The sequence below is a fragment of the Phoca vitulina genome, unplaced genomic scaffold (genome assembly GCF_004348235.1).
Source record: "Phoca vitulina isolate PV1807 unplaced genomic scaffold, GSC_HSeal_1.0 scaffold7, whole genome shotgun sequence".
In the NCBI taxonomy this organism is placed as follows: domain Eukaryota; kingdom Metazoa; phylum Chordata; class Mammalia; order Carnivora; family Phocidae; genus Phoca; species Phoca vitulina.
Genome location: NW_022589710.1, coordinates 1,631,211 through 1,659,031, shown reverse-complemented (window position 1 = coordinate 1,659,031; position 27,821 = coordinate 1,631,211). Strand labels below are relative to the sequence as shown.

At 57.4% G+C, this 27,821-nt stretch overlaps 3 protein-coding genes across 3 annotated transcripts; 1 reads left to right on the top strand and 2 right to left on the bottom strand.

Annotated features, from left to right (window-relative positions):
* Positions 1-142: 142 nt before the first annotated feature.
* Positions 143-8,847, top strand: IPO4 (importin 4). Its single transcript, XM_032404809.1, has 30 exons — positions 143-253; positions 334-420; positions 547-626; positions 712-753; positions 1,174-1,303; positions 1,409-1,588; positions 1,821-1,886; positions 1,995-2,096; positions 2,183-2,266; positions 2,737-2,901; positions 2,987-3,040; positions 3,199-3,308; positions 3,609-3,717; positions 3,860-3,989; positions 4,216-4,329; positions 4,434-4,547; positions 4,758-4,878; positions 5,046-5,157; positions 5,267-5,382; positions 5,494-5,571; positions 5,648-5,705; positions 5,801-5,906; positions 6,020-6,213; positions 6,303-6,371; positions 6,740-6,865; positions 6,976-7,184; positions 7,291-7,423; positions 7,522-7,626; positions 8,282-8,351; positions 8,458-8,847. Exons 1-30 carry the CDS (start codon positions 185-187, stop codon positions 8,586-8,588), a joined length of 3,264 nt encoding a protein of 1,087 aa, XP_032260700.1. The 5' UTR covers positions 143-184; the 3' UTR covers positions 8,589-8,847.
* A 23-nt stretch (positions 8,848-8,870) lies between these two features.
* REC8 (REC8 meiotic recombination protein) lies at positions 8,871-14,348 on the bottom strand. Its single transcript, XM_032404529.1, has 19 exons — positions 14,293-14,348; positions 14,147-14,215; positions 13,865-14,007; positions 13,690-13,765; positions 13,462-13,582; positions 12,504-12,588; positions 12,080-12,159; positions 11,767-11,866; positions 11,609-11,678; positions 11,441-11,526; positions 11,226-11,275; positions 10,739-10,885; positions 10,333-10,399; positions 10,081-10,226; positions 9,835-9,883; positions 9,514-9,580; positions 9,300-9,419; positions 9,120-9,226; positions 8,871-9,017 (listed from the first exon to the last, which is right to left on the bottom strand). Exons 1-19 carry the CDS (start codon positions 14,346-14,348, stop codon positions 8,926-8,928), a joined length of 1,731 nt encoding a protein of 576 aa, XP_032260420.1. The 3' UTR covers positions 8,871-8,925.
* A 7,826-nt stretch (positions 14,349-22,174) lies between these two features.
* On the bottom strand, positions 22,175-27,816 carry IRF9 (interferon regulatory factor 9). Its single transcript, XM_032404807.1, has 9 exons — positions 27,601-27,816; positions 26,677-26,857; positions 26,185-26,371; positions 25,801-25,928; positions 25,630-25,708; positions 25,456-25,527; positions 24,501-24,842; positions 23,480-23,595; positions 22,175-23,323 (listed from the first exon to the last, which is right to left on the bottom strand). Exons 2-9 carry the CDS (start codon positions 26,854-26,856, stop codon positions 23,198-23,200), a joined length of 1,230 nt encoding a protein of 409 aa, XP_032260698.1. The 5' UTR covers position 26,857; positions 27,601-27,816; the 3' UTR covers positions 22,175-23,197.
* Positions 27,817-27,821: the final 5 nt, after the last annotated feature.

The following is a 27,821-nucleotide window of genomic DNA, read 5'->3' as shown; positions in this document are numbered from 1 at the left end:
CTCGGCGGGCGCGCAGGCCGACGGAAGTGGCGAAGCCGCAGCTCCGTGTGGGAAGCGAGTTGAATCACCCTGGCGACGGGCGGGGCGCGGAGCACCGCCCTTTCCGCCGGAAGCGGGTTTCAGGGCCTCCACGTGCAGTCCCTCCCCCCCCTCCCGACCCAGTAGCGGCGGCTCGGCTGCTGCCATGGAGCCCGCCGGGCTGGAGCAGATCCTGCGGGAGCTGCTGCTGCCAGACACCGAGCGCATCCGCCGGGTACGGGTCAGGGGGGACCCGGCCGGGGCGAGCGGGAGGTGGTGGGAAAGGCCCGACTCTGACCCCGGGACTCCTCCCAGGCCACCGAGCAGCTCCAGACCGCTCTTCGGGACCCGGCCGCCCTGCCCGCCCTCTGCGACCTGCTCGCCTCGGCGGCCGACCCTCAGGTGAGGCGCCTGCCCCTTCCCGCGGAGCGTCCCATAGTACGCCACCGGTCTAGCCCCAGCTTGTCCCCTGCGCCCCGCCCAGCACCTTCCTGCCGGGACCCTCATATGCGTGCTTCCTCGTCCCAGATCCGCCAGTTCGCGGCCGTGCTGACCCGCAGACGACTGAGCACCCGCTGGCGACGGCTGGCGGCTGAACATCGGGAGAGGTGGGCGGGGCCAGGGGCGGGGCGGGGCCCGGCGGAGGCGGCTCCGGGGCGGGCCAAGTACCCACACCTGCCACCTGTGTTCCAGCCTCAAGTCCCTGGTCCTGACCGCCCTTCAGAGAGAGACCGAGTAAGTGCCTCCCTGCCTCCTCTTGGGATTGTGACTGAGACCCTCTGGGTTTCTGCCTTGCCTTTCAGCTCCGGACAGGGCCGGGGAGGGAGAATGATGTCAGTTCTAGACCAAGGGGGAGCAAGAATTCTAAGACTGTGTTGAAGGCTAAATTTCATGAGAATGGGCTGTGGTGGTCTGCCAAACCCGAATCAGAAAAGTGGAACCGAAATTCAGTCTGCGTGAGGCCAGGCTCATCAGATTACACACCCAGCTTGCTGCTCCCTGTGAGCCACCGTCTTATGTGTCCCAACTTGGCAGACCCTCTGCCCACACTCGGAGGTTTCTGTCCTGGCCACCCCATGGAGGCAGGCCCAGCATGTGCTGGGGAGGGTGTTGGAGGGTGATTGGGAGTGGGGGGGCAATCTCTCCTGTTCGCAGGCACTCTGTGAGGCTTAGCCTGGCCCAGCTCTCAGCCACCATTTTTCGAAAGGAAGGCCTGGAGGCCTGGCCTCAGCTCATGCAGCTTCTTCAGCACAGTACCCACAGCCTCCACATCCCAGAGAGAGAGGTACTAGCACATGGTGGGTGGGTGGGAGGGAGGGAGGAAGGGGAGCAACCGAGAGGCTGGAGAGACCATATATGCTCTTCTTTCCCATCCCCTACACCTGGACAGATGGGGCTTTTGCTGCTAAGTGTGGTGGTGACCTCCCAGCCTGAGGCCTTCCAACCCCACCACCGGGAGCTTCTTCGGCTTCTGAATGAGACCCTTGGCGAGGTGGGGTCTCCGGGGCTCCTCTTCTACTCCCTGCGCACTCTGACCACCACGGCCCCTTACCTGAGCACTGATGACGTGGTGAGACATGGGTCCTCACCTGCCCTGGCTCCCTGTCCTTGGGCCTTCCGTGTCCTCACCCCTGCACGATGCAGAACTACCTCAGACTCTCTCCCATTTGTCGTCCCGAACACTTGAGAGGAGATACTGTGGGCGGCTGTACCCGGGCTCGTCCTGTGTCCAGGCTTTGAGGAAGCTGCCAGCTTCTGGGGCCTGAGATGAGTGAGCATGCATTATGCTTTTTGCCCTCCAGCCTCTCGCACGGATGTTGGTGCCCAAGCTCATTGTGGCCGTGCAGACTCTGATCCCTATAGATGAGGTGAGGACAACATTTGGGCAAGAGCTCTGTTGTGAGGAGGGCGTAGGAGCCCACAGCCTGGTTCACTGAAGAAGAGCATGGTAACCCTATGACTTGTTTGTCCGACAGGCAAAGGCCTGTGAGGCTGTGGAGGCCCTGGATGAATTGCTGGAGTCAGAGGTGCCCATCATCACCTCCCACCTCTCTGAGGTTCTCACATTCTGCCTAGAGGTGAGCCGGGGATGGGCACGGCCTCTGCTGCTTGTTTTGCTGGGAGTTTCCTTGCCTGTTTCTGATTCAGGTTAGTCTCTGGGCAGGTGGCTAGAAATGTGGCTCTGGGTGATGCGATACGTGTACGGATTCTCTGCTGCCTCACTTTCTTGGTCAAAGTCAAGAGCAAGGTGAGTACTCTCTGATGCACATTACTGCACCCCCGTTTCCATCCTTCGCCTCACTCTTGGGACATTCTGTTCATCTCAGGGGTATCTTTAAGTATTCAAAACTTGATCTGGCCTCACCGTAGTTCCTGGCTGGGAGTTTGGGAATCTCCTACTAGACCCTCTGTGGCCTAGGAGACTGGAATTTTTTTTTTTTTAAAGACTTATTTATTTATTTTAGAGAGAGAGCTGTGCACACACGAGCAGGGGGAGGGACAGAGGGAGAGGGAGAGAGAATCTCAAGCAGGTTCCCTGCTGAGTATGGAGCCCGATGCGGGGCTCGATCCCACGACCCTGAGATTATCACCTAAGTGGAAATCAAGAGTCGGATGCCTAACCTACTGAGCCACCCAGGTGCCCAAGGCTGGAATTTTTAATGTGAGTCCATCTCGGGAATAGATTCTCAGGGACACGGTTCCACCTTCCCTCTCAAGGCCTTACTGAAGAATCGTCTCCTACCACCCTTACTACACACCCTTTTCCCCATTATGGCTGCCGAGCCTGCCCTGGGCCAGCTGGATCCCGAGGACCAGGATTCAGAAGAGGAAGAGCCGGAGATTGGGCTGGTGGGAGAGACTCCCAAGCACTTTGCTGTACAGGTGGGATGTGCAATGGGCGGGGGCAGGGGCTTGGTCGCTGTGGGGCAGAGATGGAGTCCAGCAAAGTCTTCCTGTCATTTTTCAGGTCGTGGACATGCTGGCACTACATTTGCCCCCCGAGAAGCTCTGTCCCTTGCTGGTAAGTGTGGCTCTGTCCTCCTGGTGCCCCTATCCCCCGGTGTGCCTAGTCTCCCACCGCTGAGGATGTTTGGGCCATGGCAGGTGTGGAGGGCCGGTTGCCGCAGGAATGGGCAGACTTGGACCAGGGTTTCAGGAGAGTACCATCCGTTCCCCTAGATGCCTATGCTGGAAGAAGCCTTGCGGAGTGAGAGACCGTACCAGCGCAAGGCTGGGCTCCTGGTGCTGGCCGTGCTGTCCGACGGAGCTGGTGACCACATCAGACAGAGGTGTCTTTGTCCTAGAGTGAGGGTGGGCCATGAGGAGCACCACTACACGGTCCATGACGGTCCTTGTCTCTGCTTGCTGTTGGAGCTTAATTAGCGGAAGTGTTTGCCCTCACTCTCAAGTGCCCCAGTTTGGAAGATAATTGAAATGGCCACCTCAGCTATAGAGACCAGGGGGTGGTGCCTACTGTCTGGTGACATTTCCCTGGTTTCCCCGGGGGAAAGAGGAGAAGGGCTCAGCCTAGGGCTTTCTGGCCCCGCCCCTCAGACAGCATCCTCTGCTTCTGCCCGCCCTCCCCCCAGGCTGCTGCCCCCGCTGCTGCAGATTGTGTGCAAGGGCCTGGAGGACCCGGCACAAGTCGTTCGCAACGCCGCACTCTTTGCCCTGGGCCAGTTCTCGGAGAACCTCCAGGTCAGTGGGGCTGAGCGTGGGCGGCCCCCGTTGCAGAGTCCCCACCCATCGCCCGGGCCATCTTCCCCTCAGCTTCATGTCTTCAGCGGTCCCTGCCGCCGCCGCCGAGGGCTGACTCGGGCCCCCTTTCCCCCTCCCCCAGCCCCACATCAGCAACTATTCAGGGGAGGTGATGCCGCTGCTCCTCGCCTACCTGAAGTCGGTGCCTCCCGGGCACACAAACCACCTCGCCAAGGCCTGCTATGCTCTGGAGAATTTCGTGGAGAACCTAGGTAGGTGATGGCCCTTGGGCGTGTGAGGGAGGGGACAGAGCTGTCGCTTTGGATGAAGGGGGTGGGACATGCAACCCCCTGAACCATTGTCTGCGGCGGAGAGGAGTGTGGCAGGCCCCCAGGGAGCCCTGGGCTGGATGTTAGAGGTCAGCCTGGAGGCAGGGAGGGCCCCCCCAGAATGTGGGAGCACCTGGACTGGGTGTTAGAGGCTTGCCCTTTCCCACAGGGCCCAAGGTGCAGCCCTACCTTCCGGAGCTGATGGAGTGTATGCTGCAGCCTCTGAGGAATCCCAGCAGCCCCCGGGCCAAGGAGCTGGCCGTGAGCGCCCTGGGGGCCATTGGTGAGGAGAAGGAGGCAGGGTCCCGGGTTTCCCCAGGTAGCCTGGGGCAGGTGGTCCCGGTGGTCCCCACTCCAGCTCTGAGTCCCTGTCCTTCCGTCTCCCAGCCACAGCTGCCCAGGCCTCCCTGCTGCCCTACTTCCCCACCATCATGGAGCACCTGCGGGGATTCTTGCTGCCAGCCCGCGAGGACCTCCAGCCTGTGCAGATCCAGAGCCTGGGTGCGTCAGGGGCTCAGGCAGGGTTCCCAGGGCCGGGGAAGGGCCGAGGTGTTCATGGAGCTCTCCCCCAGGGCAGCACAGCTATCTTCTCGGCAAAGTGGGATTGCTGAATTGCCCCCCAGCTGCCGTCTTCGGTCCCCCACGGTTTGGCCTTGTGCCTCTCTGGCTCCTCGTCGCATCCTAGCACTAACCCAGCGCTTGCCCCCACAGAGACGCTGGGGGTGCTGGCTCGAGCAGTGGGGGAGCCCATGAGGCCCCTGGCTGAGGAGTGCTGCCAGCTGGGGCTGGGCCTGTGTGACCAGGTAGACGACCCTGACTTGCGGCGCTGCACGTGAGTGAGCCCCCACCCCTGCCCCGCGCCTCCTGCCCGCCCACTGGACCCCCAGCCCTGAGCCCGGAACCCGGTCCTCTGGTTCCAGACCGTGGGTTGCCCCGGGCTCCCCTGTTCTGTCTGGCTCCAGCGGCCGGGACTGTACGGCTTCCACCTGCCTCCCCCAGGTACAGCCTGTTCGCAGCCTTATCGGGGCTCATGGGTGAGGGCCTGGCGCCCCACCTGCCACAAATCACCACACTCATGCTGCTGTCCCTGCGCTCCACTGAGGGCATTGTGGTGAGCGGAGAGTGGGTGGGCTGGGTTGGTTGGGGAAGGGCAGCCCTGGGGCGGCATCGAGACCTGGGCGCGGCTGAGCCAGGGTCCCTGCTGTGCTTCGTCTGGCCAGCCTCAGTATGACGGAACCAGCTCCTTCCTTCTGTTTGACGACGAGAGTGAAGGGGAGGAAGAGGAGGAGCTCATGGACAAGGATGAAGAAGAGGAGGATGACTCCGAGATCTCAGGGTGCGGAGGGGTGCCGTTCTGGTCCGAGGAACCCCGGCTTTGGGCGAGGGCCCTGTGCCGGGCCCACCCCCGCTGGTGCCTGACCACCGGTGCCTCCCCCCATTACCCTAGGTACAGCGTGGAGAATGCCTTCTTTGACGAGAAGGAAGACGCCTGTGCTGCTCTGGGGGAGATCTCTGTGAACAGCAGGTGAGCCTCGGCCCTTTCCCGGCCCTGGGAACCCCGCCTGGGAGCTCCTTCCCCACGGCTGTGTGTCTGTCCACAGTGTGGCCTTCCTCCCGTACATGGAGAGCGTCTTCGAAGAAGTATTCAAGCTGCTGGAGGTGAGAGGGCCAGGTGGACGGAGCGGGTGGGCTGCGCGGGGCCCTGCGCTGGCCGGGAACACGACAGGCCCGTCCCGCCCGTCCTCGTCCCGCAGTGCCCTCACCTGAACGTGCGGAAGGCGGCCCACGAGGCCCTGGGGCGGTTCTGCTGTGCGCTGCACAAGGCCTGTCAGAGCTGCCCCTCGGGACCCAGCACCGCGGGTGAGCAGGGGAGGCCGGGGCCTCCGGAAGCCGGGGACGGTGCTGGGGTGGGGGTGGGGGGTGGGGGGTGGGGGCCAGGGCCTGACCGGGGCCTCAGCCAACGATGCCCCCAGCTCTGCAGGCCGCCCTGGCCCGGGTGGTGCCGTCCTACATGCAGGCGGTGAGCAGGGAGCGGGAGCGCCAGGTGGTGATGGCCGTGCTCGAGGCGCTGACGGGGGTGCTGCGCGGCTGCGGGCCCCTCGCGCTGCAGCCCCCCGGGCGTCTCGCCGAGCTCTGCGGCGTGCTCAGGGCCGTGCTGCAGCGGCAGGTGAGCGGGCGGGCGGGCTGCGGGGCGAGGGGCCGGCGCGGAGAGAAGGGGCGGGAGAGCCCAGGCTGAGCTGAACTCCCCTCCTGCAGACAGCCTGTCAGGACGCTGACGGCGACGACGACGACAACGACAACGAGGAGGAGGAGGAGGAGGAGCAGGTGAGAGCCGGGGCCGCACTGTGCGGCCAGGCTGCCGGGGGGGTTGTCCGCAGGGCGGGGGTGGGCAGTGTACCTGGGCTTGGCCGGGGGGGGGGGGGGGCCAGGGCTGCTAGAAGGTTGGTGATGGCTCGGAATGGTGCGTCCCTGCTCCCACGAAGGCAGCGGGAGTTCAGGAAAGGCTTTCTGCGGGTGGGGGTCCCGGGGGCCGGGATCCAGAGCGGAGAGTAGGCGCGCCGGGAGAAAAAGCTGGGCCTCACACGAGCCCAGCCTGGAAGGGGCCAGCCCTGTCAGCCCAGGACGAGCCCTGGGGACCCCCCGTGGCGGTGGCAGGGCTAGCCGCGGTGCTCTACCCCGACCCGGCCCCGCAGGCCGAATACGACGCCATGTTGCTAGAGCACGCCGGGGACGCCATCCCTGCCCTGGCCGCCGCGGCGGGGGGAGACGCCTTTGCCCCCTTCTTTGCCAGCTTCTTGCCACTGCTGCTGTGCAAGACGGTGAGTGCCCCGCGCCCTGGCCTCGAGCCCCGTCCTGCCCGTGCACCCTGTGCGCGCCCCCGCCGCCGCGTTCCCAGCCCCAGCCGGACCCGCGGTCCTCCCCCCACCAGAAACAGGGCTGCACGGTGGCCGAGAAGTCCTTTGCCGTGGGGACGCTGGCAGAGTCCATTCAGGGCCTGCGTGGGGCCTCAGCGCAGTTCGTGTCTCGGCTGCTCCCCGTGCTGGTGAGCGCCGCCCGGGAGGCCGACCCCGAGGTGCGGAGCAATGCCGTCTTCGGGCTGGGCGTGCTGGCCGAGCACGGGGGCCGCCCTGCTCAGGAGTATCCGCAGCGGGCGGCCGGGGGCCGGGGGCGGGGGCAGAGTATCCCTGGGGCTCGAGGATGGGAGGTGGCTGTCCGTGCGCCTGTTCCTTGACTGTGGAACCAGATACTTCCCCAAGCTGCTGGGGCTTCTGTTGCCCCTCCTGGCACGGGAGCGCCACGGTCGCGTCCGTGACAACATCTGTGGGGCGCTGGCCCGCCTGCTGATGGCCAGTCCCACGAGGAAACCGGAGCCCCAGGTGAGGCAGGGGGCAGGGCCCAGAAGCTGCCTGTTGGGGGCGGGGGTGGGGGCGGGCAAGGGGACAGAACAAGGAGCCTGAGGCGTCTCTGCGTCCAGGTGCTGGCTGCCCTCCTGCACGCCCTGCCGCTGAAGGAGGACTTGGAGGAGTGGGTCACCGTCGGGCACCTCTTCAGCTTCCTGTACCAGAGCAGCCCTGACCAGGTAACTCGGAGGGGAGCTTGACGCTCCGCTCAAGAGGCAAGCTTGGCCCCCCTCATAACTGACGCAGTCACAGCTGAAACTGCCCGCGGACACTCGTGTGTCATTGGTCTGCGAGGGTCGGCGGCTGGGCCTGTCATGGCAGAGGGCGGGCCCCTCTCACCACGAAGCGTTTTTTCCCCTAGGGAGCCCCGTCCTCCCTGGCCACGTGCACCCTCTGGTGTGGGCCAGAAGCCAGAGCTTCCCTGGGCTGACTTCCTACAGCCGGGCTCCTTCACACTGTGTTCCACGGCCCCCCCCACCCTTCTCTTCCACTCAGAGCAGCTCTGCTTTCTGAATGAGACTCGTCTGCGCCAACTGGCTAGGTTTGGCCCCGGGTACCCGCGCTCCCGTGTCGTCCGCCTCTGTCCTGCACCTTTACAGACCGTTGTGTCGGTGGACCTCCCGAGTGTCTGGGCTTATTTTGGTTTTAAGTTCTGTCTCCTTCAAAAAAACATGATTCCCACCATGTTTCATGGGTCCTTCTTGGGTTTCCCAGCGGTCTTGGATGTGAAACAGTATCACGCGTAAAGTGTCCCCGGTGGGAGACCCTGCCTGTCCTTGATCCTGGGGCCCTGGGGTGCTGGCAGCCCTGAGTCAGCCGTTTCTCCCCGCACAGGTTGTAGACGTGGCTCCTGAGCTCCTGCGCATCTGCAGCCTCATTCTGGCCGAGAACAAGATCCCACCAGGTGAGGGTGGTGGTCGTGGGCAGGGCCAGGGGCAGGTGGGAGGCAGCTAGCTAGGGATTTTGGGGGTCAGTCCTCCCCGATCTCTCCCTCTCTGCTCTCCACCCAGACACCAAGGCCACACTGCTGCAGCTCCTGACGTTCCTGGCCAGACAGCACACCGACAGCTTCCACTCGGCCCTGGGCTCACTGCCTGGTGACAAAGCTCAGGAACTCCAGGCCGCCCTGGGCCTCACCTAGACTGGCGGCTGCAGCCGGGCCAGAGAGAGCAGAGCCTGCGCAGGCCCCAAGAGCACCTCTCAGCCCAGTTTCAGCTTGCGCCTTACCAAAGATTCTGGGCCTCGTACCCACTCGGAGTCTCAGTCCCGCTTGCTGCCTTACGGGGGTGTCTCTGGGGCTGGATCTGTTACGCTGTGGGACAGCGCAAATGGAGTCTTGACATCCTACCCTAATAAAGGCAGTTCAGTCTCTGCTTGAACGGTAGCTCTGAGAGCCGGAAGCATAGAGATACACATTCGGAATCGAGGCAGGCAAGACGGGGTTTAATGGAGCCAGCTCCCGGGCAGCTCTGTCAGGGCTAACCGCGGTGGAATCGGGGCCCCGGCAGGATCAGGATGCGCCCGTACGGCTTCTCTTGTTCCAGGCGGAGGATCTGTTGTGCTGCAAGCACTGGTCAAGAGAAGAGGACGGGGCCAGTCGGGGGGAGGCCCTGTGGTGGCCTCCGGCCTGGGGCCTCGCCCCCCACCCGTGCCCACATGCGTCCACACTCACCCAGGAGCAGGTAGAAGACCCGGGCGGCCACCCGGCGAGGGCTGACGGGGGCCACCAGGCTGCTGAAGTCGGGCTCCCTGTTGGCCTGCAGCTCCTGGGCCACTGCCCTGTGGGGGGCGGACGCGGTCAGCCAGAGCCCCAGCCTGCGCCCACCCCGCCGCGGTGGCCTTACCCCGGCACCTGTACACAGCCTCCGGCGACAGCAGCTCGAGCTCCGGGGGCAGCCCCGGGGGCAGCTCCGGGACCTCGGGCACCGCAGGCAGCGCAGGGAGCTCCGGCTGCTCGGCCTCAGCCCAGGCCCTAGGAGGACGCGGGAGTCAGGGCAAGCAGGGAAGGGGGCGGCTGCGACACCGATGGGGGCCACGGCCCGAGTGCACCCAGGCTGGCGGCTTACCACCGTTCTTCTGGGGGGATGAGGCTGATGCGGGTCTTCTCTTCCTCGGCCGCCTCGAGAGAGAGCTCTGTTGGGGGGAGGCGAAGGGCCCGAGTGCGCCCGCTTAGATCGGAGCGGTTGGGACCTTGGGTCCCACCCCCCCCCCCACCGGTCAAACTAGATGCTGCCGCTGTGCAGTGACTTGTAAGAGGGACCCCGGGAGGAGAACCGAAGAGGTCTAGGCTTCCTTATGTGAACTGCTTCCTCTAGTAAACACCAGCAGCAGTTAGGGTAGCCGGGCCCTGGGGCGGTGGGGGCCCTCTCCCTTCTCCAGGGGCCTACCTAAAGACAGCACGAGGGGCCCGCTGGGCTCCAGGGCCTCTCTCAGGACCTGGGGAAGGGAGAGTGAGAACTAAGGCCCCGAGCGCCACAGAAGCACCCGGGGCGGGGTGACGCGGTCCCGGCCTGCCCCGGCCCACGCTCGGGGATGGGACGTGGCAGCACAGGCCCAGGTGGGCAGCAGGCAGCCTGCCGGAGCTCAGGCGAAGCGTGCCGGCCCCCGAGGGAGGAGGAAGGGGGTGCAGTTACCTCGATATCGCTGACAATTTCCATCCTTTCCTCCTCAGCTGCCACCTCCCTCTCAGGCTCCAGGGGTGGCCTTCGCCTGAGTGCTTCTGGGGGTGGCTGGGCACAGTGGGTCCACAGGGTCAGCAGTTCCGGGGGGAGCCAGCCAGCTGGGGAGGGAGGGGCGGCAGGGGTGGGGTTGGACGTGTGAGGAACACCAAGACGGAGGACTATGGGTTCAGAAGACCCCACATGGCAACTCCCACCACTCCTTACATTGAGTTGGGGTTCGGAATAGCTCCGTGGGGCTCCTGGTGGTCCTCTCGGGAGGCTGCACCTTTGGCTGCGGGGGGGGGATGGGGGGGCAGAAGCCCAGTTAGGAGGGAGGCACTCCTCCCTGCCCCTTCTCTACTTCTTTGCAATGCTTTGTTCCAAGGCCTCCGACCGTCCAACTCTCAGGCTCCTGCCCCTGCCTGGCCCCGCCCACTGCCAGGGGGTGCCCAGCCATGTGCTATGTAGGGTCACTAAAAGAACGTGGAGAGTTGTGTCTGTGCAAACCTGGAGCACGTGCACTTTGGGGATCATTCCCGGTGCCTCCCCAGAGTTTAGACGGCCCAGCACGTGTGGCCTCGGGCCCTCCCTGCCTCCCTCTGTGGCCCGCAGAGCCTGGGGCTGCACTCACACACTCCCAGCAGTGGGCTCTGGTTTGCAGTTGTTCCTGGAATTTCTCCCGGGAGATCTGAGTCTCCTTGTCCCAGAACAGTAACTGGCGGCGGCGGCGGCGAGCAGGTGGACCCCGGGGATAGGGGGGCACTGGGGGCCGCAGCCTCTGATTGGGGAGGGGACGTGGGGGCAAGGCTACCCATTACTCCTTTTCCTGTCACCTTGGTGGGCTGCAAAACAGGCCCCGCATCCCCACTCCAGAGGCACCCCGGGAAAGAGCTTGGGCAGGGCCTCCAGGTGCAGCTCTGACCTCATGTGGTCGGGGGGGCCCATCCGGGAGTGCAGGCTGGATAAAATGGAGGGTGGGCAAGGCCACCTTTTACCAACTTGTGCCAAGGCCCGGGGAAGGCTAGCAGTGGCCCAGGGCTGGGGGAAACAAGACGGATGAGCAGCTCTGGGAGAGGAGGGCAAAGGGGAGGAGAAGGCTTAGCAGGGGCACGACTCACCTCTGGGCTGGGCGGGGCTGGCAGGCGCAGCTCCGGGAGGGGGGTCACCTCTGCAACAACACTCTAGGTCCCGGCTCTGCCACCCCCCTTCACCCTGGCAGCCACCCACGCAAGAAGCTAGAAGGCCTCCCTGCAGCAAGTTGGAATACGGGGCCCTTGACTGCAGTAGCTGTGCAAGGACCCCCAGGAAGGGCCCAGGCACGATGGGTACTCACCAGCAACCAGGGCCTCGGGCTCCCAGCCTACTGGCTTCACCTCCTCAGGGGCCGGGACCGGAAGTAGCTCTGCGGGCAGTTCCACCCTGAGGGGAAAACGGGCAAGAGAAATGAGGCCACCCCTCGCAGCACTGGCTGCCTACCTGGCCCAGGGGGTCCTGCCCTTACGGTACGAGAGCTGGTGGTGAGAGCGGGGGTACAGCTCTCTCCTCCTCCAGAGCCCGGGGCTCCTCAAACTCTGCAGAGAGAAGATCGGGGCTCAGAGCGCAGGAGAGAGGAGACGGGGGCACTGCCCAGGCCCAGCATGCCCGTGCCAGCGCGCTGACCCTCCAGTGCCGGCCGTTCCTCTAACAGGATAGCTGCTTCTTCCTCAGCAATCAGCAGGTCCAGCTCTCGGCGGCTGACCTCTGGGAGCTCCAGTTCACCCTGGCAAGAGAGGAGGAGTAAGGAGAGGGGACGCAATTCCAGTTCTGAAAAAGGCAAGGGGCTCTAGGAGGCCCACGGGGCACTCAGGCGCCAGGCGCAGGGAGCGCTGCAAGACGGGGGGGGGGGGGGGGGGGGGGGGGGGGCACGTGAGGCGGGCTGGGCCGCCAGAGGCAGGACTCGGGCCTCATGCTCTCCTGCGAGGGGACAGCTCACCTCGACTGGCAGCATGCGGATGGGCTCCGCCTCCTTGAGGGTGATGGCCTCTGGAGGCAGCACAGTGACAGGGATCCTTTCTGGAGGGGCAGGAGAGTCACATCAGCCTCTCTGCTGCTTTCCAGCTTCCCACACCCACGTGGTGAGGTGAAAGCACGGACTCTGGAATCAAGTCAACCTGCTTCCGGTCAGGCCCTGGCCAGTCACGGGCAAACTGACCTGGCTAGGTTGCTTAACCACTACGGGCCTCACTTTCCTCCTCTGGAGAATGGGGATAAGAATTCTGATCTCAGAGGACTCTTGTGAGGCAGAGAGGAGGTGACACAAAGTGCCCCTCACAGGGCCTGGCTCTTAAGAGAAGCTCAAAGAGGCCCAGTTCTTGGGCCTTCCTAGGCCTCTTCCGGGAAAGAGGCTCTCTGCTCACCAGGCTTCCTAGGCTCCATGGGGACTTCAGGAGGGGCTTCCTCAAGAACTCTCTCTGGGCTTGCAGCCTCTAGGAGCTGTCGAATCTTTGGGGATTGGGGACAAAAGGAAGGATTCATCCTCCGCCCCTGTTTTCCCGCTTCCACAACCTTATTCAGACAACAGACGAAAATATTCCTTCACGCTGCGGCCTTGTGACACCAGCATGCGGTGAACTCACTTGCCATCTGCTCTCCTTTCCTCCCATCCCTGCCCCCATTATCTAGACCTTGTCCATTTTTCTGTGCAGGAAGCACTGCACCCTTATGTCAAGTGTTGGGGGGGACAGAAAAGATTCTTGATCTTAGGGAGCCTATGGTCTAACAGGAAGACCAGTGTGAATAGGACCCCAGCAAGAGGCAACACAAAGGGTGAAACAAGGCCCTAGCAACGTGCTCAGTTCCAAAGCAACATTTGCTTCTGGCCCAGGATAAAGCCTCTCAGAAAGAGGTAACATTTGAGCCAGGTCTGCTAAGGGTATGTAGGACTTAACTAGTACAGAACGAGGGTAGCCATTATGGGCATGGAGGGCTGTGTGCAGTGGGGGACCGGGGGTGTCTTTGAAAGAAGAAGCAGCACTGTCTAAAGCTGTGGACGTGTCAGGACGTGGATAAAGGAGAACATGCGCAGGGAAACCTAAGGCTAAGGGATGACAAGGGCCTGGCTTAGGGCCTTGGCAGTGGGAACTGTGTGGAGAGAAGTTGGGACAAGAGCTGCCTCGAGGTTGGCCTTGAACAGACAAGTGGAATGGCTCTGTCTGGAGGGGTCCACCATGACAGTCCCCCAGCACGGACTCCTGCAGGGGAGAGCTGTGGCTCGCCCCCTTCCCTAGCCCCAGTGTCAGACCCGCACAGACACAGCGCTCCCCTCCTGCACTCTCAGCTCATCAGCCGGAGGCTTCTGTGGGGAATGAGCCCTACCTGAGGGATATTGAGGGGGCTGGGAAGTACGGGATCCACAGACATCATCCCAAAAAAGGGGTCTGGAGCATCTTCCAGGGTCTCCATCATGGCCAGGCGGTTAGGGAGCAGCAGGCTGGGTCTGAGACAGAGAATGTGGGCTGTCAAGCACTGAGGCAGAGGGCTGACGCCAAGCAGGGAGGATGCCCACCGAAGGCGGAGTGGCCCAGGCCCAGGGTGGGCACTCACACTTCAGTCTCCACCATATCAATGCGGATCTGCAGCTGGGCGCGGTGCAGGCGCTCCAGGATGTGCTGGATGTCCTCTGCGGGCAGGGCGGGCAGGTAGGGCAAGGTCCTGAGCACGCTTCCCCTCGCCGCGGGCCACGCGGCTCTGCCCCATCTCCGAGCCTTCCCCGCCTTACCTACAAGGTACTGGCATTGTTGAGAGTAGACCCGGATCACGCCGATCTGCAGCTGGGCTGACAGATAGAGGGAGAAGCGGGGCCGGGGCAGGCCGGGCATCGGGGGCTGAACTCGGACCAGCACGTAATCGAGGATCTCCTCACTGGGGGGACAACGCGCCCTGATCACCACTGCGCCAAGGCGCAGCCCCACAGCCTGGCCCACGCCATCCAGCGGCCCCCGCCCCCCGCCCCGCCCCCTGCCCGCTCAGGTCCGGCCGCTCCGCCCCTTCCCGGCCTTACCAGGTCTTCACCACGTTCACCTTCAGGTACTCCCGCTTCACCAACCGGCTGCCGCGGGTCGCTGCCAGCCTGGAGGGGGTGGGGGTGGGGGGCGTCAGGCTGGGGCCCCTGGGTGCCCCTCCCGGCGCGCACGGCCCGGCCCTTACCAGATGGTGGCGAAGCAGCCGGTGTGGCGCTGAAGCACGTTGGGATAGTAGAACATTGTCCCGCCGGGCTTTCACCCTCGTCCCCGTCGGGGCGAAGGGCTCGGAGAGGCGGCCCCGGGGCTGGGCGCGGCCCCAGCACGCCAGGTAAAGGAACGGATAAACACTCAGGTGTGGGTAAACAATTAGGGCGAGAAGTAACCGGAGGCGCGGACTGCACACACAGCAAGCAGTTGGGTCGCCCCTCTCCGCCGCCCGGAGTGGGTTCCCACGCCGCGTGGCTGCTTCGAACTTACTGGGGCCTTCCGGGTCGGGTTCCAGGTTGGAGAGGCAGAGCTCCCCGAGGGCAGGCCCCGGCTGGGCCCCAGGCCAGGTCCCGAGGGGAGAGCGCGGGGGTCGGGGGGTCCTCCGCAGGGGTAGGTACCGGGCTCCCGGGCCTTGAGCCCTGCTTGGGCACCTGCGGTCCCCGCAGCACTAGACCCCGCCGCAGGGGGCGCGCGCTCCGGGGCTGGGCGCCTCCCTCGTCATTAGATGGCGGCGGCCCCCACAACAGCCAATGGGGAACAGGGCTGGGCTGGGGAGCGCTCCGTTCCAGGGCGCCAACTAGCCCGCCTGGGGTTGAGGCAACAGGGATCTCCCGAGGCAGGCAGCGAACCAATCAGAAGAAGCCCGCGTGCTGCGGGGGCCATTGTGAGGTGTCCTGACCAATGGGCTCTCGTTCTCGCCTCTGGTAACAAGGGTTCCTCGGTGGCACTTCTCTGCCGACCAATGAGGGAGGAGCCAGTCCCAGCCTCGCCCCGCAGCAAGCTTGGCAACAAGGGCATTTCGCCCACTAGAGAAGGTCGGGTCATGGCGGGGGCAACTGCCCTGCCCGTTTCCAGGCGCCTGACCTGAGGTTAGACCTTGCCCTTTCCCCTGAAACCCATCAAGTATCAAAGATCGGTCTGCCTCGGTGCCCCGCCTTGGGCCTGTCGTCAGCTGGGCAGGTGGGGGCAGGTGGAGACGGTGTGAGGTGGCCTGGGGGCCGCAGATGGATGAGGAAGAAGTCAGATCTCACAGGAAACATGCTCAGTCATTTCCTAAACTTGAACAACTTAGGCTGTGGGCTAAGTTTTCCAGTTGTGAATGGTTGTTTTCCAATTGTGAATGTTCTCCCAGCTGAAAGAGACCTCAGCTTTGTGGGATGCAAGGCATACCTCTCCACATACAAAAGCCATTTGGCCCAAACAATTCTTGGTCCCCAAGCCTCCTGCCTTTGTACAACCGCCGGTTTGGCCTAGAATGCCCTTCCCAGCCTTGACCCCAGGGCATGCTTCTGCCCCTTTAACACAGCTCTTACTGCAGCTGAGCTGACCCTATTTTATTTTGTTCCTTCAGTCTACTAGCTCTTAAGATTAAGATCTTTTTTTTTTCTTTTTCAACTAGTTCCTGGAAACTAGCACACTAAACATTTGTCAAATGAATATGCAATTACCCCAAATTTACAACCACAGTCAAGGCTGACAGAGATTTCAAAATCTAGTCCTTGTAAGCTTTACAGGACTTGCTTTTACCGATGAGAAAACAGGGAGGCCCATGTGACAGTTTTTCCCAGACCACAAAGCTCCCTAATGACAGCCTGGTTGGAAACTCTGCTCTCTTGAATTCTAGTGTTTCTAGTACCTATTCCACTGTGCTTGGCTAAATGAGTTTCTAATACAAACTGTTTCAATCACTGTACATATGTTGTCACTGTTAACAAGTTCATATTGGGGCACAAAGATCATAAAGTGAGGGCATCTACCCTTAAGGTACTTAGAACGTAGGGTAGGAGATAATAGAGTAACTTGTTCCTCCATCCCTCTGTCCAACCAGCATTTACGACATGCCTGCTATGTGCCATGCACTCTAGGCACTGGAGATGGAGCAATGAACAAAACAAGTCCCTGTTCTCATGGAGTAGGGAAGGAGAGACGATAAGTAAGTAGACAAAGAGAAATAGGTAGGGGCGCCTGGGTGGCTCAGTCGTTAAGCGTCTGCCTTCGGCTCAGGTCATGATCCCAGGGTCCTGGGATCGAGCCCTGCATCGGGCTCCTTGCTCGGTGGGAGGCCTGCTTCTCCCTCTCCCACTCCCCCTGCTTGTGTTCCCTCTCTCACTGTGTCTCTCTCTGTCAAATAAATAAATAAAATCTTTAAAAAAAAATATGTTAAGCGGTGATCAGTGCTAGGAGAACAACGAGGCGGCATAGGAGAATGGAGAGTAGTGAGGGCTGCTATCTAGGTACGGTGCTCAGGGAAGCCTCTGAAGAGAGGAGGCAAAACGCACCTACCCGAAGGAAGAATATTTTACATAAAAGAACCAGCAAGTACAAAGGTCCTGAAGCAGAAATGTGGTGAGTTCAAGGAGCCTGGAGCAAGAATGGTAAGGGGTGAGGTTAGAGAGGAGGATAAGAGCCACATCACAAGGACTGTGGAGGTCACTGTAAGGATCTGGGCTTTTACTCTGAATGAGTCAAGAGCCAATGGAGGGTTTTGAGCAGAGGAATGACATAATAAGATTTATACGTTAAGAGGATCTCTACTGTGTTCAGAATAGATAGAAGGTGGACAATAGTGGAGGTAGAAAAAATGTAAAGGAAACAGAAAGAGATGTGAGAGATGACAATAGGTTGTTCCAAAGTGTTAGTGGTGGAAGCAGAGAAAACTGGTCAGATTCTGGATCGGTTCTGTAGGAATAATGATGGGATCTGCTGATGGATTGGATATGGGGTATGACAGAAAATGGAAGAGGACACTATATAATCATAAATGGAACAATCCAACAAGAAGATAAAACAATTGTAAATATTTATGCACCCAACATGGGAGCACCCAAATACATAAAGCAGTTAATAACAAACATGAAGGAAGTAATAAATAGTAATACAATAATAGTAGGGGACTTTAACCCTCACATCAATGGACAGATCATCTAAACAGAAAGTCAGTATCCTTACAGTGGCTTTGAATGACACATTGGACCAGATGGATTTAACAGATATATTCAGAACATTCCATCCTAAAACAGCAGAATACACATTCTTTTCACGTGCACATGGAACATTCTCCAGAATAGATTACATACTAGGCCACAAAACCAGTCTCAACAAATTCAAAAGCATCGAAGTATCTTTTCTAACCACAACACTATGAAACTAGAAATCAACCACAAGAAAAAGTCTGGAAAGATCACAAATATATGGAGATTAAATAACATGCTACTAATCAATGAATGGGTCAACCAAGAAATCAAAAAGGATATCAAAGAATACACAGAGACAAATGAAAATTAAAACACAATGGTCCAGGGACGCCTGGGTGGCTCCGTCGGTTCAGCGTCTGCCTTCGGCTCAGGTCATGATCCCAGGGTCCTGAGATCGAGTCCCGAATTGGGCTCCTTGCTCAGCAGGAAGGAGCTGGAGGATAAGAGCCTTCTTATCAGGCTTCTCCCTCTACCTCCCTCTCCCTCTGCTTGCCACTCCCCCTGCTTGTGCTTGCTCTTTCTCTCACAAACAAATAAATAAAATATTAAAAAAACAAAACAAAACAAAGAAACCCACAACGGTCCAAAATTGTTGGGATACAACAAAAGCTGTTCTAAGAGGGAGACTGATAGCAATACAGGCCTACTTCAAGAAAAATCTCAAATAAACCTTACACCTAAAGCTAGAGCTAGAAAAAGAAGAACAAAACCCAAAACTAATGGAAGGAAAGGAGGAAGGAAATAATAAAGATTAGAGCAGAAATAAATGAAATAGAAAGTAAAATTAAATTTTAAAAAAAGGATGATCAATGAAACTAGGAGCTGGTTCTTTGAAAAGATCAACAAAATTGATAAATCTTTAGCTAGACTCATAAGAAAAAAGAGGAATCAAGTAAAATCAGAAATGAAAGAGGAGAAATAACAACACCACAGAAATACAAAAGATTATCAAAGAATATTATGGAGAATTATATGCCAACAAATTGGACAACCTAGAAGAAATGGGTAAATTCCTGGAAACATAACTGAATTAGAGAGAAATAGAAAATTTGAACAGACTGATTAGCAGCAATGGAATTGAATCCGTGATCAAAAAACTCCCAACAAAAGTCCAGGACTGGATGGCTTCACAGGGGAATTCTACCAAACATTTAAAAAGGCGTTAGGGGCGCTTGGGTGGTTCAGTCATTAAGCGGCCGCCTTTGGCTCAGGTCATGATCCCAGGGTCCCGGGATTGAGCCCCACATCAGGCTCCCTGCTCCGCGGGAAGCCTGCTTCTCCCTCTCCCTCTCCCTCTCCCACTCTCCCTGCTTGTGTTCCCTCTCTTGCTGTGTCTTTCTCTGTCAAATAAATAAATAAAATCTTTTTAAAAAAAAGAATTAATACCTATTCTTTTCAAACTATTCCAAAAAATAGGGGTACCTGGGTGGCTCAGTTGGTTAAGTGTCTGCCTTCGGATCAGGTCGTGATCCCAGAGTCCTGGGATGGAGCCCCACATTGGGCTCCCTGCACAGTGGGGAGCCTGCTTCTCCCTCTCCCACTCCCCTGCTTGTTCTCTCTCTCTGTCAAATAAGTAAATAAAATCTTAAAAAAAAAAAAAAATAGAAGAGGAAGGAATGCTTCCAAATTCATTGTAGGAGGCCAGCACTGCCCTGATACCAAAACCAGACAAAGACCCCACAAAAAAAGAAAACTATAGGCCAGTAGTTCTGATGAAGAGATGCAAAAGTCTTCAACAAAATATTAGCAAACTGAATCCAACAATACACTAAAAAAATCATTCATCACGTTCAAGTGGGATTTACTCCTGGGTTGCAAGTGTGGTTCAATATTTGCAAATCAATCACAATACATCATATCAATAAGAGAAAGGATAAAAAAGATATGATCATTTCAATAAATGCAGAAAAAAACATTTGACGAAGTACATTCATTCATGATAAAAACGCTCAACAACGCAGGTTTAGAGGGAACATACCTCAACATTATAAAGGCCATATATGAAAAACCCAAAGCTAACAGCATTCTCAATGGGGAAAAACTGAAAGCTTTTCCCCTAAGGTCAAGAACAAGGTAAGGATGTCCACTCTCACCACTTTTATTCAACATAGTACTAGAAGTATTAGCTACAGCAATCAGACAAGAAAAAGGAATAAAAGGCATCCAAATTGGTAAGGAAGGAGTAAAATTTTCACTATTTGCAAATGACACGATACTATATATAGAAAACCCTAAAAACTCCACCAAGAAACTACTAGAACTGATCAATGAATTCAATAAGGCCACAGGATACAAAATTAATGTACAGAAATCCATTGCATTTCTATACACTAATAATGAAGCAGCAGAAAGAGAAATTAAGAAAACAATCCCATTTACAATTGTACCCAAAATAATAAAATACCTAGGAATAAACTTAATCAAAGAGGTAAAAGATCTGTACTCTAAAAACTATAAAACCCTGATGAAAGAAATTGAATATGACACAAAGAAATGGAAAGACATTCCATGCTCATGAACTGGATGAACAAATATTGTTAAAACGTCTATACTACCCAAAGCAATCTACAGATTTAATGCAATCCCTATCAAAATAGCAACCGTATTTTTCAAAGAACTAGAACAAACAATCCTAAAATTTGTATGCAACCACAAAAAAACCTCGAATAGCCAAAGCAATTATGAGAAAGAAAAGCAAAGCTGGAGGCATCGTAATTCCAGACTTCAGGTCATAGCTGTAGTAATAAAAACTGTATAGTACTGGCATGAAAATAGCCACAGAGAGGGGCGCCTGGGTGGTGTGTCAGTTGAGTGTCTGACTCTCGGGTTTGGCTCAGGTCATGATCTCAGGGTCCTGGGATCAAGCCCCGCATCTGGCTCTGTGCTCAGTGCAGGGTCTGCTTGAGAGTCTCTCTCCCTCTCTCTCTGCCCCTCCCACTTGTGCTCGCTCTCCTTCTAAAATAAATAAATAAATATTTACAAAATACACACTGATCAATGGAACAGAATAGAGAGCCCAGAATTAAATGCACAACTATATGGTCAATGAATCTTCAACAAAGGTGGCAAGAATTGTGCAATGGGAAAGAGAGAGTCTCTTCAACAAATGGTGGTGGGAAAACTGGACAGCAACATGAAAAAGAATGCATCTGGACCACTTTCTTACACCATACATAAAAATAAACTGAACGCAGATTAAGGACCTGAAAGTGAGACTTAAAACCATAAAAATCGGGGCGCCTGGGTGGCTCAGTCGTTAGGCGTCTGCCTTCGGCTCAGGTCATGTTCCCGCGGTATTGGGATCGAGCCCCACATCGGGCTCCCTGCTCAGCAGGAAGCCTGCTTCTCCCTCTACCACTCCCCATGCTTGTGTTCCCTCTCTCACTGTGTCTCTCTCTGTCAATAAATAAAATCTTTTAAAAAAAAAAACATAAAAATCTTAGAAGAGAGCACAGGTGGTAATTTCTCTGACATCAGCTGTACCATTTTTCTAGATATGTCTCCTGAGGCAAGGGAAACAAAAGCAAAAATAAGCTATTGGGACTACAACAAAATAAAAAGCTTCTGCATAGCGAAGGAGACCATCAACAAAACTAAAAGGCAACCTACTGAATGGGAGAAGATATTTGCAAACGACATATCTCATAAAGGGTTAGTATCCAAAAAATATAAAGAACTTATACAACTCAACACCAGAAAAACAAATAGTCCAATTAAAAAATGGACAGAAGACATGAACAGACATTTCTCCAAAGAAAGCATACAGATGGCAGCCAACAGACAGATGAAGAGATGCTCAACATCACTCATCCTCAAGGAAATGCAAATCAAAACCACAATGAGTTATCACCTCACGCCTCTCAGAATGGCTAAAATCAAAAATACAAGAAACAACAGGTGTCAGAGAGGATGTGGAGAAAAAGCAACCCTGTGCACTGTGGGTGGGAAAGCAAACTGGTGCAGCCACTGTGGACAACAGTATGGCGGTTCCTTAATAAATTAAAAATAGAACTACTGGGGCACCTGGGTGGTTCAGTCATTAAGTGTCTGCCTTCGGCTCAGGTCATGATTCCAGGGTCCTGGGATCAAGTCCCGCATCGGGCTCCCTGCTCAGTGGGGAGTCTGCTTCTCCCTCTACCCCTCCCCCCTGCTTGTGTTCCCTCTCTCTCTCTCAAATAAATAAATAAAATCTTTAAAAAAATAATAAAAATAAAAATAGAACTACTATATGATTCAGTAATTCCACTACTGAGTAAATACTCTGAATATGAAAGCACTAATTCAAAAGGATACATGCCCCCCTGTGTTTATAGCAGCCTTATCTACAACAGCCAAACTATGGCTAGGTATCCATCGATAGATAAATGGGTAAAGAATTGTACATGTGTTAACTATACTGTATGTTAACTATACTGGAATTAAAATTAAAAAGAAAGGAAAAGAAAGAAGATGGAAGTCAAGGAGGGAGCAAGTGCAAACAAGGGCCAGGAGGGATTTTAGCAAATCAACGGCACAACAGAGTTCGTGTACCCGCGCACTCAGTACCTGCTTTCTTCCCTGCTAATGCAGATGCCTGTCTGGGCTCTTGGCTTCTCAGGAGGATGATGGGCAAGACTGAAGAGAAGGAAGGTCCAAGGAGGCAGAAAGGCTCGAAGGCAGCACTGAAGTTTGTCAAATGCGACAGTAAGATCCTTGAGGATCTAGGCGTGTTGGTTTTGATCAAGTAGATGAACCAGGGAGGCTTATAAGAGCGACATGACAGGGAAGAGTTTGATCTGGGAGGCCCCTCTCCTCCAAGCTGGTGTCCCCTGCAGGAAGGGGGAAGCTGGAGGCTGCGGCATCAGCTAAGTGGTGACTTAGGTCTGAACTGGTCTGCGGGACGTGAGTGGAGAGGTAAGATGACAAGTGACCTGTGAAGGGAGAACTTTCAGTTTGGTGGCAAAATAAACACAGGGGTAAGGGAGAGGAGTGTCAGCTGATTTGGAGCCCTCAAATCTCAGCCAACAGAGTGTTGGTGACATGGCAGTCTAGGCCAGATGGTCTTTTGTGAGGCTTAGGTAGAGCAAGGAAACCAGGCTGGGAGTCCCCTTCTGTTGGGGTGACAGTGCTGGGAGAAGAGGCACCGGGGCCTGGCCTCCCTCAGCATAGGAGGCTCAGCAGCTCTTCCCTCCGGTCCCCCCTCCCTTCCCAGGCTCCAGTGCCTCTAGCCCATAGTTTGAGGGCAACTTCAAGTTCCCCTGTTCATTTAGACCTCCAGCCCAGAGTCCAACTCTAAGCCTGTTGTAAGGCCCGAATCAGAGGCCTCTAGCCAAGAAGAGCGGAGCCCAGATTTTTCCATGTGAAGTTGGTGGCAATAGCAGCCGTGGGTTGTGCTCTTCGTGGTGGTGAACCTCGATCCTCTCCCCAGGCCCGGAACCCACAGAGCCCAGACAGCTTCCTAGCCAGAGCCTGCGGGTGGAGGAGAGGAAAGGGGCCCAGAGAGGTCAGCAGGAAGAAAACCCAAGTATTTCGCTCTCAAATTACATCTTTAGCACTTCCCTGTGACCCCTGCTACCTTTTCAACCCAACAAAGCAGATACTGACTCCTCTTTCAATAAAGTTTTATTTTAAATCCCTAGTGAACATCTAAGAAGAAAATATAAAGTGCTTGGCTTTAGGGGTGGGGGAAGAGGAAAGGTCCCCTGAGTTCACACCATTTGTACTTTCCCAGGTCGGTTCCTCAGAGATGAAAGAAGGCATATCTCAAAAAAACAAAACAAAACAAAAAGGTGGTGGGGTGGATAAAAATCACCCCTGAGTTCTCTGCCAGCCAGGTACATCGTCAGTTCAAGGACGTAACCATCAGGGACAACCACTGAGAATTATCACCGAGGGAGGCAGGTCAACAGTGTGGAGAATGAGCCTCTTTCAAAGGAGATAGGAGGAAAAGAGAGGAGAGGAGGAAGATGGGTCCCCCAGCAGGGGCGGGGACAGAGTGGCTGACTGCTCCTCTGGAGTCTCCTCCAATAAATGTCGGGCAAAGGCCTGCTCCATCTGTGCCAAAAAAGGTGGGGAAGAGATGATCATGAGCACAGCTGGGGCAGACACTACCCCTAGGAGTTCCTTTCCCCCCGAGGCCCCTTCTCCTCCTGGAACCCACCCCCACCCCACCCACACAGGGAGGCTGGCCTTCCCCCACCCTGAACTCACCTGCACTGTGATAAGACTCTTTGGGGTATGGTTGGGGCTGGGGCTCTCCTCCCAGAAATTCAGTGTCACCTGGAACTTGGGTGGGGGGCCAAGGCCCTGGAAGTACCTGGCCAAGTCTGATGAAAGAGAAAGGGTAAATGGTTGGAAGAAAGAAAAGAGAAGAGAGAGGTCACAGGGAAGGTGGGAATAGAGAGGGGCCCATCCTGGACAAAGAGGGGTGATTGTGGGGCCAATTGGAGACCAGAGCCAGAACAGGAGCTGCAGGGTCACGAGGCTGTTCCCTCACGTCAGGAGAAATGCCAGCAACTCTGCTGCTTCTCACCCGTGTGCAAATACGAAAGGGTGCCCCTTCTCCAAGTAAGAAGTGTTTTAAGGTAACTGATTTTTATACAACCTGCAAAGCTCTCTGCTGGAAGAGCCTGGAGTCCTCATGGCAGCAGTCTGGGCTGCTAACACAGAGGTGCCCCCCACCCCCTGTTGCCTGCTCGCACCCTCCCTACCAAGGGCACCCATGGCCCCGGCACGTTCCTACCCTGCGTCCCCTATACTCCTGGCCCCTAACTCCTAAGGTCAGATTTAGAGGTGAATGGAGGCAGAAGTGGAGCTGGAGAAGTGGACGGGAGAAGGACAATCAGGGGAGCTGCCTGGGGTGTGGCAGGGCTGGTGTGGGTAATGTGCACCAGCTCTCCCAAATATGTCGATGGCGTGTGCGTAAGTGTAGATGCTGGGGAGGCCCCGGGGGCGCACCTTCCCGTTACTGTCTGCTGCCACGCGGGGGCAGTCCCGGAGATGGGACTCGTGTGCTGAGCTCCCCCTGAGCCTCATCTTCCGAGGCCTGCGCCGGGGACGGGCGGCTGCCAGGCAGCTGTGGGGCTGAGCCCAGGGCCCCACAGGCTGTGCACACGCACATGAGCTGTAAGGAAGGATCTACTGGAGGAAACAGGGTGGTGGCAGAGCCTAGCAGGTCCCGGGGGGACTAAGAGGTGGGGGCATGGGCTCCGCTCAGCTGGAACAGCCTCACCTCTGCAGAAGTAGTTGGTTCTGAAGAGCTCCACGCACTCATTGCTGGGCAGCAGATGCGGGCCCGGACCGGGTGGTGCCTGGGGCGCACTCCAGGAGACGGGGATGGGGCAGAGGCGCTGCACGAAGAGGCCCCGGGAGTTGCTGGCTACCAGGACGCCCCTCTCGATCTGGCTCAGCAGGCGTTGGGTGGGCTCTCGTGGGTCAGGCTTGGGAAAGACCACCTGCTCCATTCCGTACTGGGAGCCCGAGGGCTCGGCCACGAGGCGGCAGTCCAGGCTCTGCACCTGGGCTTCACCCACCACGCGCCCGCCGTAGATGAAGGTGAGCAGCAGCGAGTAGTCTGCGGACAGAGAACCACCAGCTGCACCTGGACTTCACCCGAGGGGTCCGCCTGGTCAGCACCAGGGCCTGAGGAAATGAGGAGGGGCTCCTTGCAAATCCCACATCCTCATTTGGCTGGTGAGAAACAGGAGGTCCAAGAGGGAAACCAAGCGAGGGCGGGGGTAGCGGCTTCACCTCCTGAGGTTAGAGAAGGCACCTCCCTCCTCATCCGCCCTCCGGCCACCCTCACCAGCCAAGGAGCTTCCTGTCAGACTTTCCCGTCACTCAGGAGAGGAGCTGATACACAAATGCCCCCTGAGGTCTCAGTGCTTATTGCCCAGGGTCTTACAGTTTATAAGAAGGTCCCAGAGACTGGGTCTCTGCTTGACCGACAGGAATTAATGTCTCAAAGTGGATTTCCAGGGAATAGAGTGCATAGGGGGTATTTTTGAGAATTGAGCTGTTTGGAGTCTGGAGTCTGGCCGGGTGTACTGCCGAGAAACTGGTGCCTCTGCCTGGGTAAGGTGGGCCCAGTTTGCTGCAAACCCTGACTGATCCAATAACGCATGCACGATGACAGGGAGACAAGCTAGGGGCACAGGGAACAGGGATGAGTCAGAAACGCCACACACCTGAGTCTGGAGGGGGCAGAAACTCCAGTGACACCGGATCTCCTTGGAAAGGGGCTTCAGTTGTGTCTGTCCCTACAGGGGAAGCAGAGGCGTACAGTTCGGAATGGGAACGGGGAGTCCAAGGGCCAGAGGCTGCGGCATGGGGGCAACGAACAGAGGCAGGGCGGGTGGTACCTTCCTGAGGCTCGGGGCTGCTGCTGCCGCCGCTCCCAAAGTTTGAATGGCCTGCTCCCCCATTGGCCTCCACCTCCTCCTGCAGACACAGTGACTATCGTTGGCCCACCTCTCCCCTAGTGACCGTCCTGCCCTTGGGCCCCCCACCCCCAGTCCCTCCCCAGCTCTTACATTTCTGAGGGGGTCCTCAAGCAAGGAGGGACTGAGCTTGCCGTTCTTTGTGGTACCCTCATCCTCCTTCTCAGAGAACACAGAACTGTGACGTTGCTTTGATGGTGATTTCTGGGTCCCCAGCTGGGCTGTGAATTATTGTGGAGGGGGAGAAAGGTCAGAGCCTTAATTGGGGACAGAGGGTAGGACAGCAGGGCAGTGAAAGGATGGACATGACCAGGCAAGGGAACGTGGGCAGCAGCTCCCCAAGGACAGGGACAGGGTAGAACTCTGAATGAGGAACCTGGGGAGAGGCCCAGCACCCTCCCAGAAGGCTCCCATCTCCATCCTCCCTCCGTCCCCAGTGTGCTGCTTCTAGGAGTGGCTGGGCAAGGGGACACCCACCGGGGAGGGTCCCTGACGGCGGCAGTAGCCGATACACCTTGTAGGGCTCAGCTCCGTCCCTATGGCCATTCTCAGGAACCTCCTCAAATTCAGGACTCTTGTTGAGGGCACAGCGCAGACGAGTCTTCCAGATAGCAGGGCCTTCCGTGTCCCCTTCCTTGTACTTCCCTTTAAATATCGCCCAGGCCTTCAAAACACAGGAAGTAAAGCAGAGGCAGCATGTCACACACCCCGGCCAGCTTCGAGGTCCCACCACCTGAGTGCGTGCACAGAAGGCCCAGCGCTCGGGTTTATGCTCTGCCACCGCTGTCTCGAAACCCTTCACAATTTTTGCACTTTCACTTTGTATCGGGCTGTATCCAAAATGCAGCTGGTTCTACCCTCCCATCTCCTCTTTCTCTGAAACCCAGGCCGACACAACCCCTGGAGGGCGAGAGCTTCAGTGTATACGCCACCCTTCCCTCGGAGGGGCTGCTTTCCGGGCTCTTTCACCTTGAAGAAGGCGGCATCCTGGTCCTCCCGGAAGTCCTGCTTGCCCGCGTGCTTCCAGGGGATCCGGAACATGGTCTTGGCTGCATCGTCCCAGCACACCCCGGGGAACTGCCCGCTCTCCACTTGCTCCACCACCCAGTTCCGCAGCTTTCGGGTGCAGCGTGCCCTGCCTGATGCCATCCTGGGGACAAGAGTCGCAGGTAGCATCAGTGGAATCGACACCGTGGGAGGGAACATCTGCCCCTGGGGTTGGATCCCGGCAAGGGCCCCCAGTGATCCCATCCATCTTTTGCCTGTAGACATTTCTCAAAATTCTGGGGCCAAATTGTGTCGTTTCTCCTTTTATTAATAATGACAAATACATTCCTTTTAACATCCCAAGCTGTGATATCTGGAAGGAAACCTTAGACATTGGTCTTAGTTTTAAGACTTTTCAGGAATCTGCTGTCTAGCAGAGAACTCCCTTGGTGTGGCTCGTGGGGAGAGGCCCGCTCTCTACCCCAAGCATTTGCAGAGGTAGTATGGGCTTCTGAGATGCCCCATAGGTCCCTCACCCACCACCCCCATAATCTAGGTTTGATCCCACCAACCCTTCCCCTCTGCTTGCCTCTGGGGTAGGTGGGGCAGGGCTGCAGCGGAAGTGGGCAGGGCCAGAAGGCAAGAAAATAAACAGGGGCAGCTGGAGCCGGGGCTGAGACTTCCAACAACCTATCAGCAGGGCCTCCTGTCCTTTGCCTCTAGGGCTGGGGACTCTGGCCCGTGGTCAGTCTCTCACTCAGGCCAAACCACCCCGTCCTGGCTCACGAGCCACCTGTATATTCCTGTTCCGCGGAGGGGCCCCGGGAGCCCCCGCCCTCCGCCTCCAATCCGGCCGGGCCTTCCAGCTCTAGACCCAGGCTGACGTCCACTCTCGGCCGGTCTTACCTGCGCGGCTCGCTGGCTGTCCCAGGATGCAGCTGCCCTCGGCTCAGCAGCCGTCCAGGCAGCGTCCTGATCTCTCCGCCCCTTCCTACAGTCCCCACCCTAAGTTTCAGTTCTCCTCCAGGCAGGGCCTCTTCTCAGAAATCACGTGGCCCGAGCTGCAGGGCAACCGCGCGCCACCAGGGGGCAGCAGCAGCACCTGAGGACCTCGCTGTTGGAATCCC